Here is a 19208-nt window from a genome sequence, read left to right as displayed (position 1 = left end):
AGGGGCTGCTGGTGTCCCTCCCTCCCTCCCTCCCTGTCTGACTGCTTTCAAGTGGAGAATTCAAAGTCTGGCCTCAATGGACAACATCCTGGAGTGCTGGGGTTGATTAGGGACTCAGCAATGTTTTATAAAAAAGCCCCAAAGTGACCTTCAATCTGCCCTGGGGTGCCACATTCCTCTCCTGGCTCTGCAAGTGATTTGCTGTGTATAATCTTAGGAAAGTTACTTCATTTACCTTTTCCTGGAAGTACAATGTGAGTGCACAATGCTGTGCCAGGTCAGCCCCAACATCCATTTATGCAGTGGATGTGATGATCCTTTCCCAGAGTGCTCCTCCAGCCTTTGACAAGGAGCTGAGTGACTCCTTTCATCTGGGCTGTGGAGGTTTGATGAGCTATAAAGGAATCTGTTAAGATTTCTGACAAAGGACACAAATCCATTGCTGGGGCAGGGCTGGTGTGGAAAAGGAGCTATTTTGGTGGGTCACTCATTCATAGCTGATTCAAAGCTGTTGTGGCAGTCACAGGACTGCTAGAGCTTTGTGAGCAGCTTGGTTTTTTTATACTTTGGAGAATGAAAATGGTTAGGACTCAGTTTTGCTTGCTGATGGAAGTCTCTCAGCAGGGCAAAGCATTAGCAGGAAGTGCATGAAACTGGTGACTGTGGTATTGGCAGTGTGACCTGTCCTCCAGCAGCTTTGACACAGCTGTCCCTGGTTTGGAGAGCAGCCCTTGTGCTCTGCCATCCTGGCTTGGTGTGCAAACAGACACAAAACAGGCACTGAACTGCCTCTGTGTGAGCCACAGTGGTGTGTGCAGTGAGATCCCTGCAGCCCAGGGCTCTCTCACAGGGTTAGCCTGCCCCAGGGGGGCTGCCAGCAGCCCTGCTCTCAGCATCTCACCCCATTTCTGCTGGGTAGATGCCTTGTGTTCCTTGCTGCTGTCTTTCTGGGTGCAGGCAGCACCTTGAGCTGGTGCTTGACTCCTGCTTTGTGGTGTGAGGCAGCGAGAAGGCAATTGGCCCCTGTTAACCCATGAGTTGTGGTCCAGGAAATATGCACAGCTGCCCTGGAAGCCTGATTATGCTGTGGGCACAAGGCAAGGCAGTTGCTGAGCAGTGATTGTTGAAGCTTCTGTCCCTGGCTCCACCCTCCCTGTTATTTTTTGGTGCTCCAAAAGCCTCACGTCATTTTGCAGAAGTGATTGTAGCCCCTCAGGATCACATGAACACTTCAGCAAAGTCACTTCATTACAAGCTGCTCTTAAGATGCAAATAAACCCTCCTAATGCAGTAACTCCAGCACTGCTACACTTCATAAGTCAGCATAACTGCTTCCACAGGGCTGGAATTGCAGGGCAAAGGCTCTCCAACTGCAGAGCAGCTGCGGCACCATCCAAGCCAACTTGTGCAAAGTAGAGGTGCTGATGCAGTTTGGGAAAAGGTGCTGGCACTGCTTTTATTGATACAGCCTCTTCTTTAAACCCATATGGCTGCTTGGGTGCTGTAATGGCAGGATAGGTTTGGAGAGAATAAAGAGAATTCCTGTTTGAAGAACTTTAATGCCTCTGGAGGCCGAGACTCCCTGTCCATCCTCTGCTCATCTCCTGAAGCTGGCAGCTCTTCATCCTGAACCAGAGGCTTTGTGCTCTTCAGCAGGAGGCAAAGCTGCCAACTTTAGGATCAGGATCAGGAGTTTGCAGTGCCACAAACTCCTTTGGACCATCAAGAGCCAACCCTTGTCCACCCACCTTCACAGTGAGTGGGGCTGACTGCTGTATTAACGTGGTCCTCTCCTCTGTGGGGCTGTTCCTGACTCTCCTGTAAGGCAGATCCAGGTTGTCCTCCTGGCAGGAGTGTCTGTCTGCCCATGAGACAAATGGAAATGGTTAACCAGAGCTGCCAGTCCTGGGGAATTGCTTCAGCAGCACTTCACTCCTGACTAATATCTGTTTCTTTCCTTCTGCACTCTGCCTGTCACTCCAGATGGGAGAGGACACTCTGTGGGTAATTGGTTCCTGTTCCCTCTGTCTTCCTCCTTCCCTCTTACTCACACACATCACTGTTACAGTCCCTTCCATCACTCTGAGTTTGGAATAAAGTTATGGTTTGGGCATCCCACAGGAGGAAAACCAGACCTACAGTTCCTGAATGGGGAAAGCATCAGTGCCATGGGAGGGTGACAGGCAGGAAAAACAGAAAAAGAGACTTTGTGCTGCTGCAATGGGAAATGCAGCCCAGAATTGATCAGTTCTTTATTAACTCCCCCCCTGTAACTTCTGGTGCAGTAGAAATGCTGTTGCTTCTCTCTTCAGTCAGGACAGAGCCAGCTCTGCCTGTAGGGACCTGGAGGAGCTGCAGCTCCTTGGCACTGGCTCTGCAGCTCTGGAGCACGTCTGCAGTGCTTGGGCCCGAGCACAGGAACCAGGAGAGGCTCAGGCTGTGCTCTGCAGAGCCCTCCAGCCACTACAGAGGGGCTGCAGCAGCTCAGAGCTTCCTGGCATGGAGAAGAGATGATGGGTCCAATCTGAAAACACACAGGGGCTCCTGGTAAATTCTCTGAGCCAGTCAGGGTTTTTTTCTCCTTTTTTTGTGAGAGCTGGAGTCTTAACTAAAGCAATAAATCCACATTCTACTTCTCCCCCCCAAGGCCTGACATTTAGGGAAAATGGAAGACTTGTGGATAGCTCAAGGAACCCCAATGTGTCATTCCCTGTCCCTTGCAGCCAACATCAGTGTATGAGCTGCTTCGAGGTTGGGTTCCTACTGCCCTGCAGCTCCTTCTGATGAGTGTAGTAGGAAATGGTAGAATAGTTAACATCTGGCTTGATTATGCAGAATTATTCAGTCATTTCCATAACACCCTTTGTAAAATGCTTGCTGCTTGATAAACCAGCCTTTCTGCTGCTGCAGACAACAGAACCAGAAATCCTCTGTGCATACAATAATATCTGGGAATGAACTGGTTTCTTTTTTTTCCCCCAGACTTCTTTGCCTGTCAATATAAAGCATGAAGTTCATCTGCATGCAAGACTATGAATAGGGATGAGGTGTAATAGTTGCATTTATTACTCCTCAGTGAGCCACTAACAAGATGTAAATGATCTGATATATTAATCTAAACCATGCCTTGGCTTAGAGGGAAGTCAATAGAACAAAACTCTCCTCTGTCAGGCTGTTTCAGTGGGGGAGACTTGACAGTGTAATAAGCCTTATTTTATAAGCTCAATATTAATTGGATTTGCATCCTCTGGCTGGCTTCCTTTGGTCTCTGACTGATCCTTCTTTTGACTTTGGAATCACTCACTTTAATCTGTTATTTCTTAAGTCAGCTAAGCAAAACTGAACAGCCAGAGACTGGGTTGCTGTATGGAGAGGTGGCTGTTGAAAAAGATGAGGAATTTCCTCAGCTTCTGCCATGGCCTCAAGTAGGGATAAACTGAGTCCCACCCAGGAAAAAAGCTCTTAAGGCCTCTCAACAAAAATCAAATTGTGTGTGATTTGTTCTTTTCTAACACCTACTTAGAGTGGTTAATGTTGCTCCTGTGAGGACTAGGGGAAGGAGAGGTGCCTGGGAATAGGAGAGAGACCCAAGGAAGCACAGGGATTTGTCACATTTTACAGGTTTTATGGAGGCTAGTTATCATCTGGCAAGTCACTGTCTTGCCTTTGCTGCTCTTCTCAGGGCTATTTATCCTTTTTATCTGTGCTCTGATGGAGAGAGGTATGAAGCTTTATGGTATTTCTTGACCAGCATAAAACACATTTGCTGTGAGATCTCTCAGGGAACAGGCTGGAGGGGATCAGAGCAAAGTTAATTTCCAAGTTCTTTGTGCAGAGGAAAAAGGTCAGAGCCTTTTTGGCTCTAAGCACAGGCAATCCTGGAAGCTTTTGCATCACCTATATGGTGTATTTGTTCAATATTCTGACACACCAGCACTTATTTGAACAACATATCCAGAGCCTTCGTTGACCCAGTTTGTCACATGCTTTTTAAAAAACAAACTAACTCCCCAAACCCAAATCAAATGGAAGAGTAAAACAATCTCTGGTGAGCTGTGATGTTCTACTCTGCCAGTCCAGCCTTTTCCTAATGGGGCTGGCTCTTACCTCACCCTTGCATCATCCTCTGTGAATGCTGTCAGGTCATGTTCCCTGTCTGAATTTGACCCCCAAAAAACCCTGTTCTAGGCAAAAAGAAATTACCCTGGTCTTCAGAAGAAAAGCCTGGGACACAGATAAGCCTGGAGATGGCTCTGCAGTGAATTAACCACTGCAGATCTGTGCTTGTTTCCTCCTGGTTATCAGTTAAGTGCATTTTAAATGTTCACAGGAGTGATGTTGTACTTGCAAACAGCACTTGTAGCCAAGCCTTGGAGCCTGTCCTGATCTCTGAATCCTCCTGAGCGTGTAGAATGATGTGGAGGTTTGAAACATGGGCTTTGTCACCGGGAATGTGGTCTGGGTGTTTTGTAAAGGGAACTTGTGCGGGCAGAGCTTCTAGGTGGGCTGCAGAAGGGCCCCAGAGAGGATTTAGTGTTTCTGGAGGGCTGTTTGGGTCACCTCAGATGTGTCTGTGTAGCTTGGCAGAAATTGGTACTGAAATAGCCTGGTGCACTGTGAGGTCTCTTTGCTGTTGGAATGCCCATTAGATGATGAAGCTGTTTTTTCCCTGTCTGAGGGAGGGGAGCATCTTCAAAGCCCCCCTCTCTGAGCTGTTGTCAGAGCCAGCACAGATCCCCTTCTCTTTCTTCCTCGTTGTTGAAAGGAGCCGCGTGTCGGAGGAACACAGCCAAGATGCTTTGTGTTTGCCCGTGGTTCGTAGCCGTTCCCTAGAAAACTAAAGCTTTCAGGAAGTGAGCCTTCCTGTCAGCTTTATTTTTATGCCATTTCACAGTTACCCCACTGGGTTTTGTGGAGCTGCTTGGGGCCTGCTGGCAGCAGCAGGGCTGAGGGGAAAGCACCGATGCATAAAACGTGAAGAAGGGAGGTTTTGGTGCAAACAACAGGCACAAGAAGGGATGGATTTTGGTTCTTATTAACCACAGTGAAGGTATGGGGTAGTTCTCCAAGTAGCTCTGCTCACACAGCAGCAAGCAGCCCCTCTGTTCCCTGTGCTTTCCCAGCACTGCATTTCCATCTGTCCTGTGCAGGAGCGATCCGTGCTCGCAGTGCCCGGGCTCCGCCCTGGCTGTCTGACCCTTGGCTGAAATGATCTCGGTCTTCCTCTCCTCTCTCTCCTTCTCTCTTTCAGCTTGGCAGTGACCTTGGCGGGGGCATTGGAGGAAGCCCGGCAGTAAGTGCCATTCCATTTTTTTCCCCAATTTCCAAAGCTGCTCAAAGCTCAGGGTTTTTCAGTGTAAGCTCACCCATTGCGTGCTGGAAGGTGCTTTTTAAAGCCCTGAAGATGTTGGAAAATGGATAAATGCAACTCAAACACACAAGTCTCCACCTATGTCGATTTGAGTCCAGCTGCCACCTGGGCTTTCCTAAGAGCAGCCAGGGCCAGAGCTGTTCACTCTCTCTGCTTAGCTCTTCTTCCTCAGAGCTTTTAGTTGGAGCACCAGCGTTAACCCTGGCAGTGCCTCATCCTTGTGCAACTGCTTTAGCAGCTGAAAGGCCAAGGATGCTTATCCCTACTCACAAAGCCTGGTCTGTAACCCTAACCCAGTGTCACCACAGACTTGCCTGAACTCAGTGCTTTCTCTTCCCACACTCCACGTAAGATTTTTGCCTGGACATCAGGGTCAGGTGCTCTGAGCTTTCCTACTACGTGTGGTCAGTGCTGCCACCGGCCACCTCCTCTGTGCCTGTGCTTTGGGGGTGTCCTCCTGCCTACAGCTCTTGCCAGGACATGGGACAGTTTCAGCCTGCTCTTAAAGTAGCCTTGGCTTCAAGCTCATAGCAGCTTCTTCCAGAAGAGTGTGGAAAGGGAATGAAACATGGCTTGGAGATGCAGTGGGCAGGAGGGAGCGTGCTTCCAAGCCACAGCCAGAAGTGGTGTCCCCTAGAAAGCTCCAATCCCTCTTCCCAGGACTCTGTATCCAGTAATTCAGTGAGGAAAGCATGCTCAGTTCTGGAAGGAGGGCTTTTCAGAGACCCTTGTTATGGCTGCAGTCATTCTCTCTCCTCCTTTCCCTGCAAATCTGGCATTCCTTCCTTCCTTCAGCACAGGGCAGAGGAGAGCTGGTGGCACAGAACACCTGTACACCCAGGCAGCCCACAGCAGGACATGGGAGATGCTTCCCTGTGGTGATCATACCTACAAAGCCAGGTCTCTGCCCTCCTGGGCCAGCAAAAACCCACCAGGCAGTTCTGTCCTGGTCACTCTGCCTGTTTTTGGGCTGCTGGCTGGAGAATCCCATTCTCAAGCACGGCATTCATCCTGCTAGGAAGAGAATTTGGGAGTGTAACTTGAGTGTGACTGTCCCATCTGAAGCTGGGCACCTAAAGGTTAATATTCCAGCTTTGATGCCCTCATTTAAGTCCTGGGAGGGACTGATTGCCCTTCTTGCAGGAAGGTTGTCCTCTGGCAGACTCTGCTTCATGTAATGAACCTTTAGGGCCCGAGTGCTGAGAATGCAGAGCTCTGGCTTTGGGTGGGAGTACACAACACGGTCATGACTCCCTTGCTATCTCTGGATATGCAAAATCTTGCAGATTCCTCAAGACTGACGTAGTAGGTTTGAAGCATTTCCTCTTTTCCCTGGGTTTCTGTAGATCCACAAAGCATATTGTCTTATGAGAAGGAGATATGGAGAAGATTCCTCTACAGTGGGAACAGATAACTGGAGCTATAAAAAATGATGTGGAAGCTTGGTGGAGGTGACAGCCGAGTGTAGGGATTAGCTGCCAAGAGCTTTGGAATTCAAATGCATAATTTAGCACTATTGATAAATCAGTGGGGAAGCTGCAAATGGCTTTAAAATATTTAGGATATTGCCCGAGTTCATGGTTTATTTAATAAGCAGTGCTACACGTGATGTTAATGAGTGCCTGTTCTTTCTGACTCCTCCAGGTGGGACAGACCTACATTCCCTCCTCTGTGCCAGCCACCTTTGCCCCTTCTCCCACCCCAGCAGTGGTCAGCAGTGGACTCAACGATCTCTTTGAGCTCTCATCTGGCATAGGGATGGCTCCTGGAGGATACGTGGCTCCCAAGTCTGTACGTAAGGAAAAACAGTCATCCCCAGTTTCTTGCCTCCCCTTGAGCTACAAATCTGACACTGCTCACTTGTCCCATTTATTGTGGGTTTCTGGTGCTAAAACTTCAACTCGGTCCCATTAGGAGTGCCCTGGGCTTTTCCCAAGTAGAGTAACCACGTGTTGGAGACCATGTTAGTTATTAGTTACAGACTTCTGGCATTTTAGCAGTTCCTCATTTTACCTGTGACAGCATTTCTCTAAAGAATGGCTTAGATAAGATCCCAGACTTTCCCTTGTGTCAGAGCAGCTTTCCTGCAGACCTACCTCTTAACAAGCTTCCCCAGAAAACTGAGGGCAAAAGACAGAATTTGCATCAACTTCCCTAGCAGAGGTTTGTTTGTTTATTTGGAGGAATCCAATGTGACAGTGGAGATAAAATCACGTGGTTAGGATGATGGTGCTGCAGTGGAATGCAGAGAAATGTTCTGTCAGCGACAGAGATCACAGAGGCTTTGGCTGAAGCATGGAGTTGGGAGAGATCATGAGACACAGAACGTGGTTCTGGAAACTGGCTGTGGAGCAGCCACAGGGAGCTCAGGTTCCTGAAAGGGAATAAACAAAAATTAGCACTCCATGGGTGGATAATTTTAAACCATCCTCTGAAATCGAGGATCTCAAGGTACAGCAGACTGTACTCAAAGATTTTGGTCCTTGCAATTATTGCACCTTATATAAAAAAACCCACAGTAATTCAGTAATTTTCAGTTAAGTAGTGCCTCATTTTGCACCACTCAGATCTGGGTTTGGGTTTTTCCCACAGAGGTGATTTGGGAATCCAGAACCCAACAGATAATAGTATCAGCCCTGTGATTTTATTTGGTTCAAACTTTAGTGTTGTCCTGCCTCTAAGAGCCCAACCAGCCCTCAGAGAAGTCCAGCAGCAGACTGGGTGAGTCTCACGTTGCTGTGATGAACACAAGCTGTCCCTGCTCTTGTGCACATTAATGCTGTAATAATTTGATTTCTTCTGTGGGTGCTGTGAACAAATATGGATTGGGAGCAGCAAGGTTATTCCTCAGTGGTGAGCTCCATCCTTTCAACACCCCATGTCCCATCTTCCCTGCAGTGTTTCTTTAGCCTTTGTGGGCTCAGTGTGCCAGTCTAGGTGGATTTCTGAGCTCAGGACTTGTGTTTATTGGAAAACTCTGCTTGTTTGTTGTCTTCAGGCCAGGCTGCTCACGCTGAATGACATCTCTTGTGTTCAAGGTTTGGCTGCCTGCAGTGAAGGCTAAAGGATTGGAGATCTCAGGCACATTCAGCCACAGGCAGGGACATATCTACATGGAGATGAACTTTACCAATAAGGCTTTGCAGCACATGACTGACTTTGCCATTCAGTTCAATAAGAACAGGTAAGAAGTAATTAGCAATGCACTGTGTTCAACAGATTGAACTCTCCTGGGAAAGGAGTTTGTGCCTACGCTGCTAAATTTGAGGAGGGCTTGTGCTTAGGTGTATAATGCAGTTATGGAAATAGCTTGGATGATACAGCCTGACCTCTCCATCACACCAAAATTGTGTGAAATGGCTGAAAACACAGACTGATAAATCTGGGAGGAAACAGGCAGCAGACAATGCCATCCTTCTCCCAGCTCTGAAACAGCATCTGCCCCATTTAACCTCGGTGGAGTTTTCCAGCAGCCTCATGAGTTGTTAGGCAGGTTGGTGGGTTTATAGCCAGTAAGTGCCCTGGGCAAAGCAGGAGCACAGAGGCAGGATCTGAGCTGCACAGGTATCAACCCATGATGCCTCTGCCTCGTGACTTAATTGCTCTGCTGCCCCTCAGACTGTCTGGAAGCACAAGATTCTTTAATAAAGCTGCTTGTCTCTGAAGGAGCTGCAAGTTTGGAGCCTGTGGCACATGTTCTCCCTGTAATAGGCAGCAGAACAATTCTGTCAGAAGCAGCAGCCACTTGAAAGTTCAGAGCGTGGATGATAGAATTCAGATTGTTCTTGGAAACCCATCTCAGCCAAAGTACATGACATGGCAGCACAGCCACGGTGTCTTCCCACAAATACCCTATGCAGAGAGCTTATCCTGTGGTTTGCTGTGTGTTCTCTTCAGCAAGGACCAGGCTACTTCTTATCAAGACTGCAAAGAGTATCTTGTGACTGACATGTTCTCTATATTCCTTAATATCACTTCACTGGAAAAGGCTTCTCTCTGCTGAAGATCCACTGAAACCATCTCTTTAATCTCACTCTTGCAAATTCAGGATTTCTTGGGACGAATAAGATTTACTTAGAAAAGTCATTATGCTGAATAAGTCTTAGTAAATGTTCTCCCTGGACTGCCATCTTTTCTGGAGAGTTTTGCTAAGCTGCTGTATGTGAATGTTTCATGCAAATTAACCTGGAAGAACAGGCATTATTTTTTTTATTTTTCTCCCCCATACATCAAGCTATGTTTTAGCCACACCTACTCTGAGGATGTAAAAAGTTTAAACACTGTACAATAAACCAGCAGTTTTTCATCTTGCAGCACAAGCTCCATACACAACCTACTACTATTTATTTACTCTTTTACAAATGCTGTTCTCTGTCAATGCTTTCCACTGTGCCTGGTGCATTAGAAAGAGCTGCAGAGGGCTGGTTCTTTAAGTGTAAATATGAAGGTTGTGATTGGGAAGTTTCTATTGTTTTTCCCTCCTTTCCTGCTGCTGCTAATGGTATTCACTGCAGTCTTGGGATAAAGCATTAAAAAAAAATTAAAAGAAAGCTAAAGCTCTGGTGTGCTGTAATATCACAGCCCCTGAGTCTTAGGGAAAACACGAGGGTTTGTGTCCTCCAAGGTGAAATGGCTGCAGAAGGCAAATCATGTGGGTTGATTGATCCTAGCCCTTGCTAGGAATATTCCTATTTCAACTTCCTAGAGCTGAAAACTAAGGAGAACCAAAAATGGTTTCTGAGAGAGTGACAAACCTGATAAATGTGGCTGACTGTACAGAGACAGCATCAGGCTTTTAGCAAGTAAAATAAAAATATACACCTATCCATCCTGCAAACACCCTGAGACCTCTGAGCTAATGTGAATTCTGCTAAAGAGAAATGCATTTATGAGTGGACACCAAAACATCTGGGCTTCCATCTGCTTTTGGAAAGCAGCTGGTCTGTAGTACAGGAGTGCTGTGTTAAATGTGAGATGCTTTCTCTCTTCTCCATGCTCAGCAGAGGTGCCTGTGGAATTCAGTGTTCCTTGGACTGAAGAGGCAAGTAAACATTGCTGGGACACATTCCCAGTGAAGGAGCCTCCAACCAGGCAGCTGGGCCAGGTGCTGTCATTCAGGACCAGGCAGCTGCATGTGTTGATTCATTTGTTCTGCAGTGCTGTTCCAAGCCACATGTTCCTCCTTGGCTGGCTCTTTGCTCTGGGCTGGCTCCAGGTCCCTCTGCCACTGCAGCAGCCATGCAGTGTGTGATGCACCCTACCTGCAGTGCTCTGGAGCTCAGGAGCAGAGAAACAGCACCTGGCTCTGAGTGCAGGTCATTCCTTGCTGGGCAGGCTGGTGCTCAGCACACAGACCAGTGCCACGTGGGAAATGGGAGAGTTCCCAGGAGCTGGTCCCTGGGGCAGGGTGGTGAATTTGTCAGCAAATGACTGAGTTTCCCATGCCTTGTCCTACTTTGTCTGCTCATTTGAGCTGTGTTCCCTCCCTGGAGCAGCAGCAGGGGCACCTCAGGAGTAGTGGGAAGATGAGGCAGGTGGTGCTTGCCAAAAGGAACATTATATTTTGGACATATTTTAGACAATGCAAGGCTGCTCTCATCACCTCTGTTTTTCTCTTGCCCAGCTTTGGAGTCATCCCAAGCACCCCCCTGGCCATTCACACACCTCTGATGCCAAACCAAAGTATTGATGTCTCCCTGCCCCTCAACACTCTGGGACCAGTCATGAAAATGGAGCCTCTGAACAACCTCCAGGTGAGGATTGTCTCGTTCTGGGCAGGGGGGAGCTCAGCAGGTGCCCAACACCGTGTGGTAAGGCTCTAATCACACAATACCACGTGTAAACTTTGGCCTCAAGTCTGGCCAAAACTTAGTCATCTTCCTTTTCCAAGCTTTTCCCAGAAAAACTGAAATTGTTGAAATGTATGACTTTTCAAACACCTCAAACCAACTGCTTGCATCTGTGTAGATTAAGGGCTTTGTTGCAGTAACACTGTTCTGTAAACTGGGCATGAGGTTTAGCTGGACTTAACTGGAGCAGATCTGAACAGAAAAAGTACCTGTGGTGGAGCAGAGAGAGCTGTCAGTAAGAATTGAGGCAATTAAAGGAATTGCAGGAAATATGGCAACTGCTGAGTGATTAATATTCTCTAGTGCTCTTAAATTCCAGGGTGTTTCACAGAGGCACATCCCTGCCCCAGATAGCTTAATCCAAGGCAAACTGTGTGTTCCAGGAAAGGCAGAGGAGAAATGATACGAGCAGCTAATGTTTCATTAATGAGAGTGTTGGTGCATAGCAGGGACAGCACTCCCTGGGGGAGCCTCTTTATCAGATTGGGCTGTCAATCTGATAAAGGCAGGACAGATCCAGGGAGATGTTCCTCTCTGCTTTGGACCAGAGACTGTCTCCAGTGGTCTGGAAATCATCAGGCAGACAATTCTCCCTGGAAGCAGGCTCTTCGCCACTGTTGCCATGCTGTGGAGTGGAGGTCAGCAACTCCTGCTTCTGCTCTGAGTCTTCCAGGATGATTTTCCCAGTGTCCCAAAATGCAGTTAACCTGCACTGCAGCTGCCTCTCTCACCTCAGGTCTCCAGGAGGTGGATCTGGGTTGGATTCCTGCATTGTAGCAGCCCATAGAGAGAAATATTTTTAAGCAGCTCATTCTCCTTTTAGTTTAACAGAATGCAATGGAAGTTACTATTTATTCTGCTTCAGCAACTGTTTTTTCCCCTTCTTTTGACTTCCTTTCTGGGCCTTATGACTTATTGATGAGTCTTTGGGCTAACAGCTTGAAATAGCTCCTCTGGCACTCAAAGGAGCAGTCCCACACTCGGGCTCCAGGCGCAGTCATGCGATGGGGGAGCACAGACAGTGAATGAATTCCATGGGCTGCCTTCCACAACTGGCCCTTCCAGCCTCTGGAAGAGCTGGCTTCCCTCTGCAACCAGCTCATGAAGGCATTTGGGTCAGCTGTGGTAAAATCTGGCTCCTGCTCTGAGGGGAATGTGGAGGTGACAGTCCCAGTCAGCCTCCGCAGCACTGAGGACTCTCAACAAGGCACTCTCAAGTTGCTGCTTCCTTTGATCAGGAGGGAAGTGAAGTATTTGGGTTATTAAATCTCTGAAGGGCTTGGAACACAGTTTGTTTCTTGTAGCATCTCCTGCTAGAACAAAGCTAAGAGAAAACATGTGAGGAAACCTCCAGCTACCTTCTATTGAGACAGTGGAGCATTCATTAGTGCCAGACTCAGTTGTTAATTTGCTAACGCTCTCATTGCCATAGAAGTTGGCTGCCCTTTTACAATTGGGGAAGCTGCCATATGGAGTAATAGTATATTTCTCTGCAAAGAGTTGAATCATGATAGCAGATGCCAAGTTAAAAAGAGCACTCCCCTTACTTTTTTGACAGCAGTGGGCTTGATGGAGATCTATCAATGCCCTGACAGGCAAGGCTCTGGTTTTGTTTTGTGGGTTCATGTAGAAAGGATTTGTCTTGAAATGTTCAGAAATCGCCTTGGTGACCTACATAGGGAACAATTTATAGCATAATATAGGAGTAGAGAATACAAATGTTCCTGTATTCATTGAAGAACCAAAACACTCATCAGGTTGAATTTACTTAATGTGTTTTTTTCCTCAGCTAGGGAACATTGAAGCAGATGTAGGGCTGGTTTCAACCTGAGGACCTTATGTTCATCTCCTATTCTGGTGGGAGTTTTTTGTTTTTAGTAACAAGAAAAATAAGTCCTAAAGTAACCAAACTGATAGCTTTCAACTTTTTGTCATGTTAATTATACACTTCAAAGACTAGTTATACATTCCTTAGGCAACTATTTCAGAGGTAATGAATTCATGTCTTGTTCAGGTTATTTTTATTACCATTTCTAATCTTTCACCCAATACAGCTCACTTAATCTTGACATTTGTAATCATGGAGAGAAACTAAAATATTTGACAAGGTAACAAAAAAGACATTTTTGCAAGAAGATGAGGAGGACTGAAATATTTTCAGAGGCTTACTTAGGTAAAATATAGCTGAAGAGTCTTGTGTTTGCTAGTCACCTTGCATCTTGTGATACTGAATGCCAGGCTTCTCTCTTGCATCCCAAAATAATCATGATCATTTTCATGACTTGTTGACTCAGCTTTAACTCCCAGTCAAGCAGAGATTTACCCAAAGGTAAAGCTGGACTGGACACAGCACTGTAGGGCTGAACAAACCCCAATCCCTGCTCTCTGGTTTATCTTTTTCACTTCTGTCAGATTAAAAAGCTGCCTTGGGAGTGTGCCTGTTGCTAAAGAAAATCTGACATAGTTATTTGTGTGCTTCTAATTTCTGGTGGGGGACACCCTTGCAGTGCCTTGTCAGCATTTTTGGGGCTGCTTGGTGATTGTGGGTGCTGTGGTCAGAACATGGAACCAGTAAATAACAACAAGCCCTTGCTCAAAGGTCTGTGAGAGGCTGTGTTGACCTTCCTGGGTGTTTGATAGCCATGGAGACACCTCTGGGAGCTGTACAGGTCTCCCTGGCTCCTGCAGTGTTGCCTTTTTACAGTCAAAGCAGTGGTGACACTGCTGGTGACATGTGGGCTGCTAGGGCCATACCAGGTGGGAGAGGTGGCTGGGTGAGGTATCTTTGCCACCACGTGTGTGAGACCTTCAGCTCTCAAAGAGGAAGGTGCCTCCTAAAACAGAGATTTGCACTGGTGAGAATATTAAGTCTTTCCAGATAGTTCTTCAAGTCGAATTTGGAATTAGAAAATGCCTTTCTATGCTAATGAGAACCACTGTTCCTAAGAATTGGCATTTTAACAGCTATGAAATGCTGTGAAATTGGAATAGCCATTGGAGCACACGAGAGTTGCTCCCCTAATCCTGGAAATGGCTGAAGTGGACCCAACCTGCAGCCAGTTTCAGAGCTCAGGCCTGGCCTGTCATGGCACAAATATGATCATCTCTTCTATGAGATTATAGCCCCTTGCAGGAGACAATGCAGGTGAAAATGAGCTGTAGGCACTCCTGGAGTAGCAGCAAGTCTGCCTGAGGCTGGAGCCACTCTCTTGGGATCCACTTTCAGAATGCACCATCCGTGTGTCACATCCTGCTGTCAGCTGCCAGCCCTGCTTGCTGCAGCTACAGAGCATGCAGCTGAAAAAAGCTGGAATGTTTCAAACTTTTTTTATTTAATTCAGTAAAATCATCTGAGTGTGGAAAGGAAAGATCTGCCAGCCGCATTTCTCCCTGAGGAGGGGCACTTGGAAACACAGACTTGCTGCTGGGCAGCATGAGGTGCAGGACACTTTGGCAAAACTTTTTAATAGAGACAGAGGAGGAAGCTGTAGCTTCTTCACTGAGGAAATATCAGTGTTGCTGATGCAGTGGATGATGCTTATCCTTCCACTCTCAGCTCTGCTGTAACTCATCACCTGTGCTCCTCCACGCTCCGGCGTCTCGCAGTGCAGAACCACTGGAGCTCTCATTCATCAGAGCTGTTAATGTATCTCGGGTCACAAACACAGCACTCAGAACTTGGAGACAGATTTCACACATCCAGCTCTCTGTGGGAATGGTGGTGAGCAGCAATTCCAGCCAGCAGATGTTCACCCTCCAGAGCCTGCTTGATAAATGACACAATATCTGCCCGTGTGTGAGCGGTGTCAGAATCCCTGACCAGCCACCACAGAACACCTGTGGGTAGCTAGATGGGGAAGATTCTGCTTGGGTTTGTTGCCTGGGTTATTCTTCAACAGTCTCTGCTTGTGAGAGTCTTATTTCAGCAAAGAATCCTCCTGGGAACACTCTGAATTAAGGACTTGGATCACAGCTTGGCATCTGTGGCCAGTTCCTCACTCAGCTGTGGAAAGCTGTTGGTTTGGAGGTTAAGAGCACGTCTGCCACATGGTACAGCACATTTATAAATTGTACATTTTGAACTTGAAGTGCAGCAAGGCACAGGGGAGCACAACCTTCCCAGTAAGTCTGTGTTCCCTGACCATTGATGTAACCCTTGCTGTGCCTGCACAGCTCCAGGCTCATCCCTGTGGGAAGAGCACACAGCTGGCAGAGGCTGCAAGCACCCCTGGGATCCTGAGAACCCTGCCTGTCACACCAAATGAAATGGAGGAGCAGCATTCCCTGGGGGCAGAGCAGCAGACTGTCACAGAGCAAGCCATGACCTGCTGAGGCAAAAAAGGCTCTGCAGAGGAAAGTTGTTCTTGACTTAACAGTCTGGCTGTTACCAGGCTCTAAAGCAAAACCCAACTTAAGTAAATCCTTAATTTAGTGTAGGTGCTAATGGGATTCCAAGTGGGTATGTTGTGTACTTGCTGCTGATGGAAAGCATCTGTGTTGCTTTCAGACTTGACTTTGAAAGTCAGTTCTATTGCTCAAGTCTGAGATTTAAGCATCAGAAACCTACACTACTGAAGAAAATAACTTGACATTGTTCTTATGAGGTGCTTCTTCCCTAAAATACCATGTTTGGGCTGTTAGAGGGCTGGACTGCAAGAAAGCTCTTCAGAAGGGTGCTCGTGCTGGGAGGTGAGCAAATATATTCCAGGGGTTATTTCTAGAGGTGCTGCTTCCTCTAGTCAGATCATGAACAAGACATAAGTAACTTGTGACCCTGAGCCAATTTTTAATGGGCTCACACCTTTTCAACAGTCAAGCATCACACGAAAATCTGACACCTTTTGACTTCTATCCCTCAGAGCTTTGTAGGCTGCTTGACTAAATTCACAAGATACCAATATTTTTTCCCTCTCTAAAATATCACAGATGGAAAGCCATTTTTATTAAAACTGCTTCTGTTTCAACTCTGAAATGTCTGAAGCTAAAGGTCTAGCTAGAGATTTAATCGTTCATGTCCAGGTCAACAGGTTAAAGCAGAGCCATGAGCAAAGTTAGTCTGGACAGGAGGATTTGTTGAATGCAAGCAGAAGTTCCTTTACAGGCATGTCAAACCTCCTCGGCTCCTGCTATCACATCAAATGTCATTGCCTGTCTCAGGACAATGTTCCCACCTGAGGAGCACTGGATTTTTTTGGAAAGTCACTGTTATTACCTGCTCAGCTTCTTGCAGATGCTGCTGTGGATCTGCTCTCTGCCTGTGGCTGCTTTTGTAGCCTGTCAGATGGCATTGGATGCTCCTGATGTGGAGCATGACCTTGGGAAGCTGTTACCAACTCAGGGGGCCTCTTCTTGGTGTGAGTTTCCCCATGCAGGTGTCTGCAGGTGCCTTTTGATGGACCAGATCTTGTGGAGGACAGTTTGGGGGAAGTGTGTGGTGGTGAACAACAGAAGCTCATTTTGAGGAGCTCCCCAGTCATGTCCCAGTGCTGTAGGTTAAGGAGAGCTTTTTCCACCCTGTGTGCAAAAGTTATTTGTGACGGCTGATTCCTGCATGATTACAGCTGCTTGCAAGGTGACACGTGATGCCATTCCTGAACCCAGAGATGCAGTCTGGGAGGAAGGCTGCCATGTGGCTTGATTTTTCTTTACCGGGAAGAAATTGCACTTGAGAGCATCTTAATTGGGTAGCTCTCCAGAGATAGCCAAAGCAGCTTACTCAGTGTGTTTCTGCAGAGTTGAGAAGCAGGTCAGCAGATACCTTTTTATAGCATCCTTATAACTGCAGGGACAGGGCTGGCATATTAATTTGGAGTGTGCCTCTAGAACCGTGACTGGAGAGAAGGAGCTGCCTTCCAGCCCCTCTTGTAAGAAACTGCTGTTGTATGGCAACAACAATTAGCTACAAAAGCTAAGTAATCTCTGTTGTTCTGAGGCAAGGCAATTAATCATTAAATCAGACTTGGAAAAGATCTTGGGTCGTGCAGTGTAGTCCCTGCTATGCTTTGTTGTTTTCCTACAGTTCCTCTTACTGAGAGCATTGTCAAGGCTGATTTTAGGTAGTCCAAGCACTGGAGCTTCTCTCTTCCTCAGAGGAATTTAGTGCTGCTTAATAATTCTCACTGTTGGTTTTCCCAGACATTTAGCCTAAATTTTCCCTCTTTTGGCTCATCTCCATGACTTATATCCAAGCACAGCATCTGGAATGGCTACACTGCTGTCCCTCCCCCAGCTCTCCCCTCCCAGACTCCAAGGTGCATTTTTGGCTCCTCACCCAATGTGTTCCATCATATTTTGCAGTGGTGAATCATTGAAGTCCACCCACCAATCTGCTTTTACCCCTCTGGTTCAAACACTGAACACTCCAACTTGTGAGCATGACGCCAGCAATCAGAGCATGTAACAGCTCCCTGTTACAGAGAGCCAATCCCAGCTTTTTCCTCAGTTGCACCATCATTTACGTGGTTTTAGTGGGCTTTAGACTAATCCCTTCTTAAGCTGGTTTGCACTGTGGGAATTAAATATAAGCTGCTACCTTTAGTGATGGCTGAAAAGTAGGAACGCCACAGATTGTCACATTTACCTTTCTGCAGTTCTTTGCACTTCTGAGACTTTGCAATTGCCAGAAGTTTGTTTGGGAACTTGATCTCTTTCCACTTGTTTCTGGCTTGCATGCGTGTTTGATCAGCTGACTGCTTTATTCCCCTTCCTTGTCTATCCACAGCTGGTTTTTACCAACATTTGTGGGTGTCCTTCTCAACTTGCCCCTATGGGACAATAGATTTTCCCAGTAGGACATCAGTATATGTAGTTATTAATGTCAATGAGGTTTGTCTTGCCATAAATCTTTGTAGCAGCAAATTTATTCCTTTGGCTCAGCATTTAGCATGGTCTGGTTTGTGTTTCAGGGTGACAAATTAGAGAACTCCCTCTGGGGTTTTTCAAACAAAGTAGGAGCTCAAATGGCTCCCGAAATTCCCCACACAGCCTCAATTCTGGGTCTTCCTTACAAGGCTTAAGATTCCTTCCTTGCAGCAATGGCTGGTGTCTGCTGAGCTGTGCTCCCATGACAGGCTCCCACTGTGTGGGCTGACGTGGGGAGGGCATGAGAGGCATGGAGATAAAGCCCAGAGCTGCCTTTTCCTGTGCTGTGTTGTGACAGTGCACCTCTCAGACCTCCCGTTTGCTCCTGCTTGTCCCAGCAGCTCTCAGCCTGGGGAAAACTGTTAGCAGAGATTAGTGGGGAACGTGGCAAGTGTGTGTGATAAAGGCAAACCAGATAAGGGCAAACTCCCTGGCTGGTGGAGTTTAATGACACTGAGAATTAAGTCTTTTGTCAAGTGATCTTTTGTTACCTGATTGCTCTGTAGCAGGGCTTTCTTCTTCCAGGAATCAGCACCCTGCACATATTCCCTATTTAGATTTTACTGAGGGAAAGGCAGGAATCCTGGGAGATGCTGCAAGGAAGATGCAGGCAATGGACCCACTTGAGGCTTTCTAGAAAGTGTCTGGACTGTGACAGGATTAATCAAACAGGTGAAGAAATAAGGAAATGAAGGTGAAAATGAAGAATGCTGCTCAGGGGTTTGGAGCTGGGGAATTACAAGAGTGAATGGCAAGGAGGGGTGATGAAGAAGCTGATGGTCATTATGACAGACATGATAGCAGCTGTGTGCAACCAAGAGGTTGGGATGTGCCTGTTAGAAATGAGGAGAGGGAGAGACTGGACAAGAGCAGGAAAGAGCCAGGATGCTGCTGTGAGCCCCTGAGTGGAGCTGGCTCTGAAGCAGCACAATGAAAGGTTCACAGGAGAAGATTGGGCAGCTTTCAGTGAAAATGGAGCAGGGACTGGTCCTTGTCTGAAATTGCCCAGGAGCTCAGTACCATCCCATTCAGAGCTGGCCTCTGCTCAGAGAGCACTCCAGGCTGATGAGACTGTGTGTGATCCCTTTGGTGTTCCAGCTGAGAGAGTCTCTTTAACCTCCCTGTCT

At 47.1% G+C, this 19208-nt stretch overlaps 1 protein-coding gene across 4 annotated transcripts in view; it reads left to right on the top strand.

Annotated features, from left to right (window-relative positions):
• Positions 1 to 19208, top strand: part of AP2B1 (adaptor related protein complex 2 subunit beta 1) — a 76464-nt gene that overhangs the window by 44917 nt on the left and 12339 nt on the right. For 3 of the 4 annotated variants that reach the window (XM_053995505.1, XM_053995506.1, XM_053995507.1), the window contains exons 15-18: positions 5252 to 5293; positions 7016 to 7162; positions 8410 to 8555; positions 10995 to 11124. In XM_053995505.1, coding sequence (XP_053851480.1) covers positions 5252 to 5293; positions 7016 to 7162; positions 8410 to 8555; positions 10995 to 11124 — 465 coding nt within the window. The remainder of the gene's footprint in view (positions 1 to 5251; positions 5294 to 7015; positions 7163 to 8409; positions 8556 to 10994; positions 11125 to 19208) is intronic. The other variant, XM_053995508.1, reaches the window with a different exon arrangement.

The sequence above is a fragment of the Vidua macroura genome, chromosome 20 (genome assembly GCF_024509145.1).
Source record: "Vidua macroura isolate BioBank_ID:100142 chromosome 20, ASM2450914v1, whole genome shotgun sequence".
NCBI classification, from domain to species: Eukaryota; Metazoa; Chordata; class Aves; order Passeriformes; family Viduidae; genus Vidua; species Vidua macroura.
The sequence above is the reverse complement of the archived record's forward strand: the minus strand, read 5'-3'. Positions and strand labels throughout refer to the sequence as shown.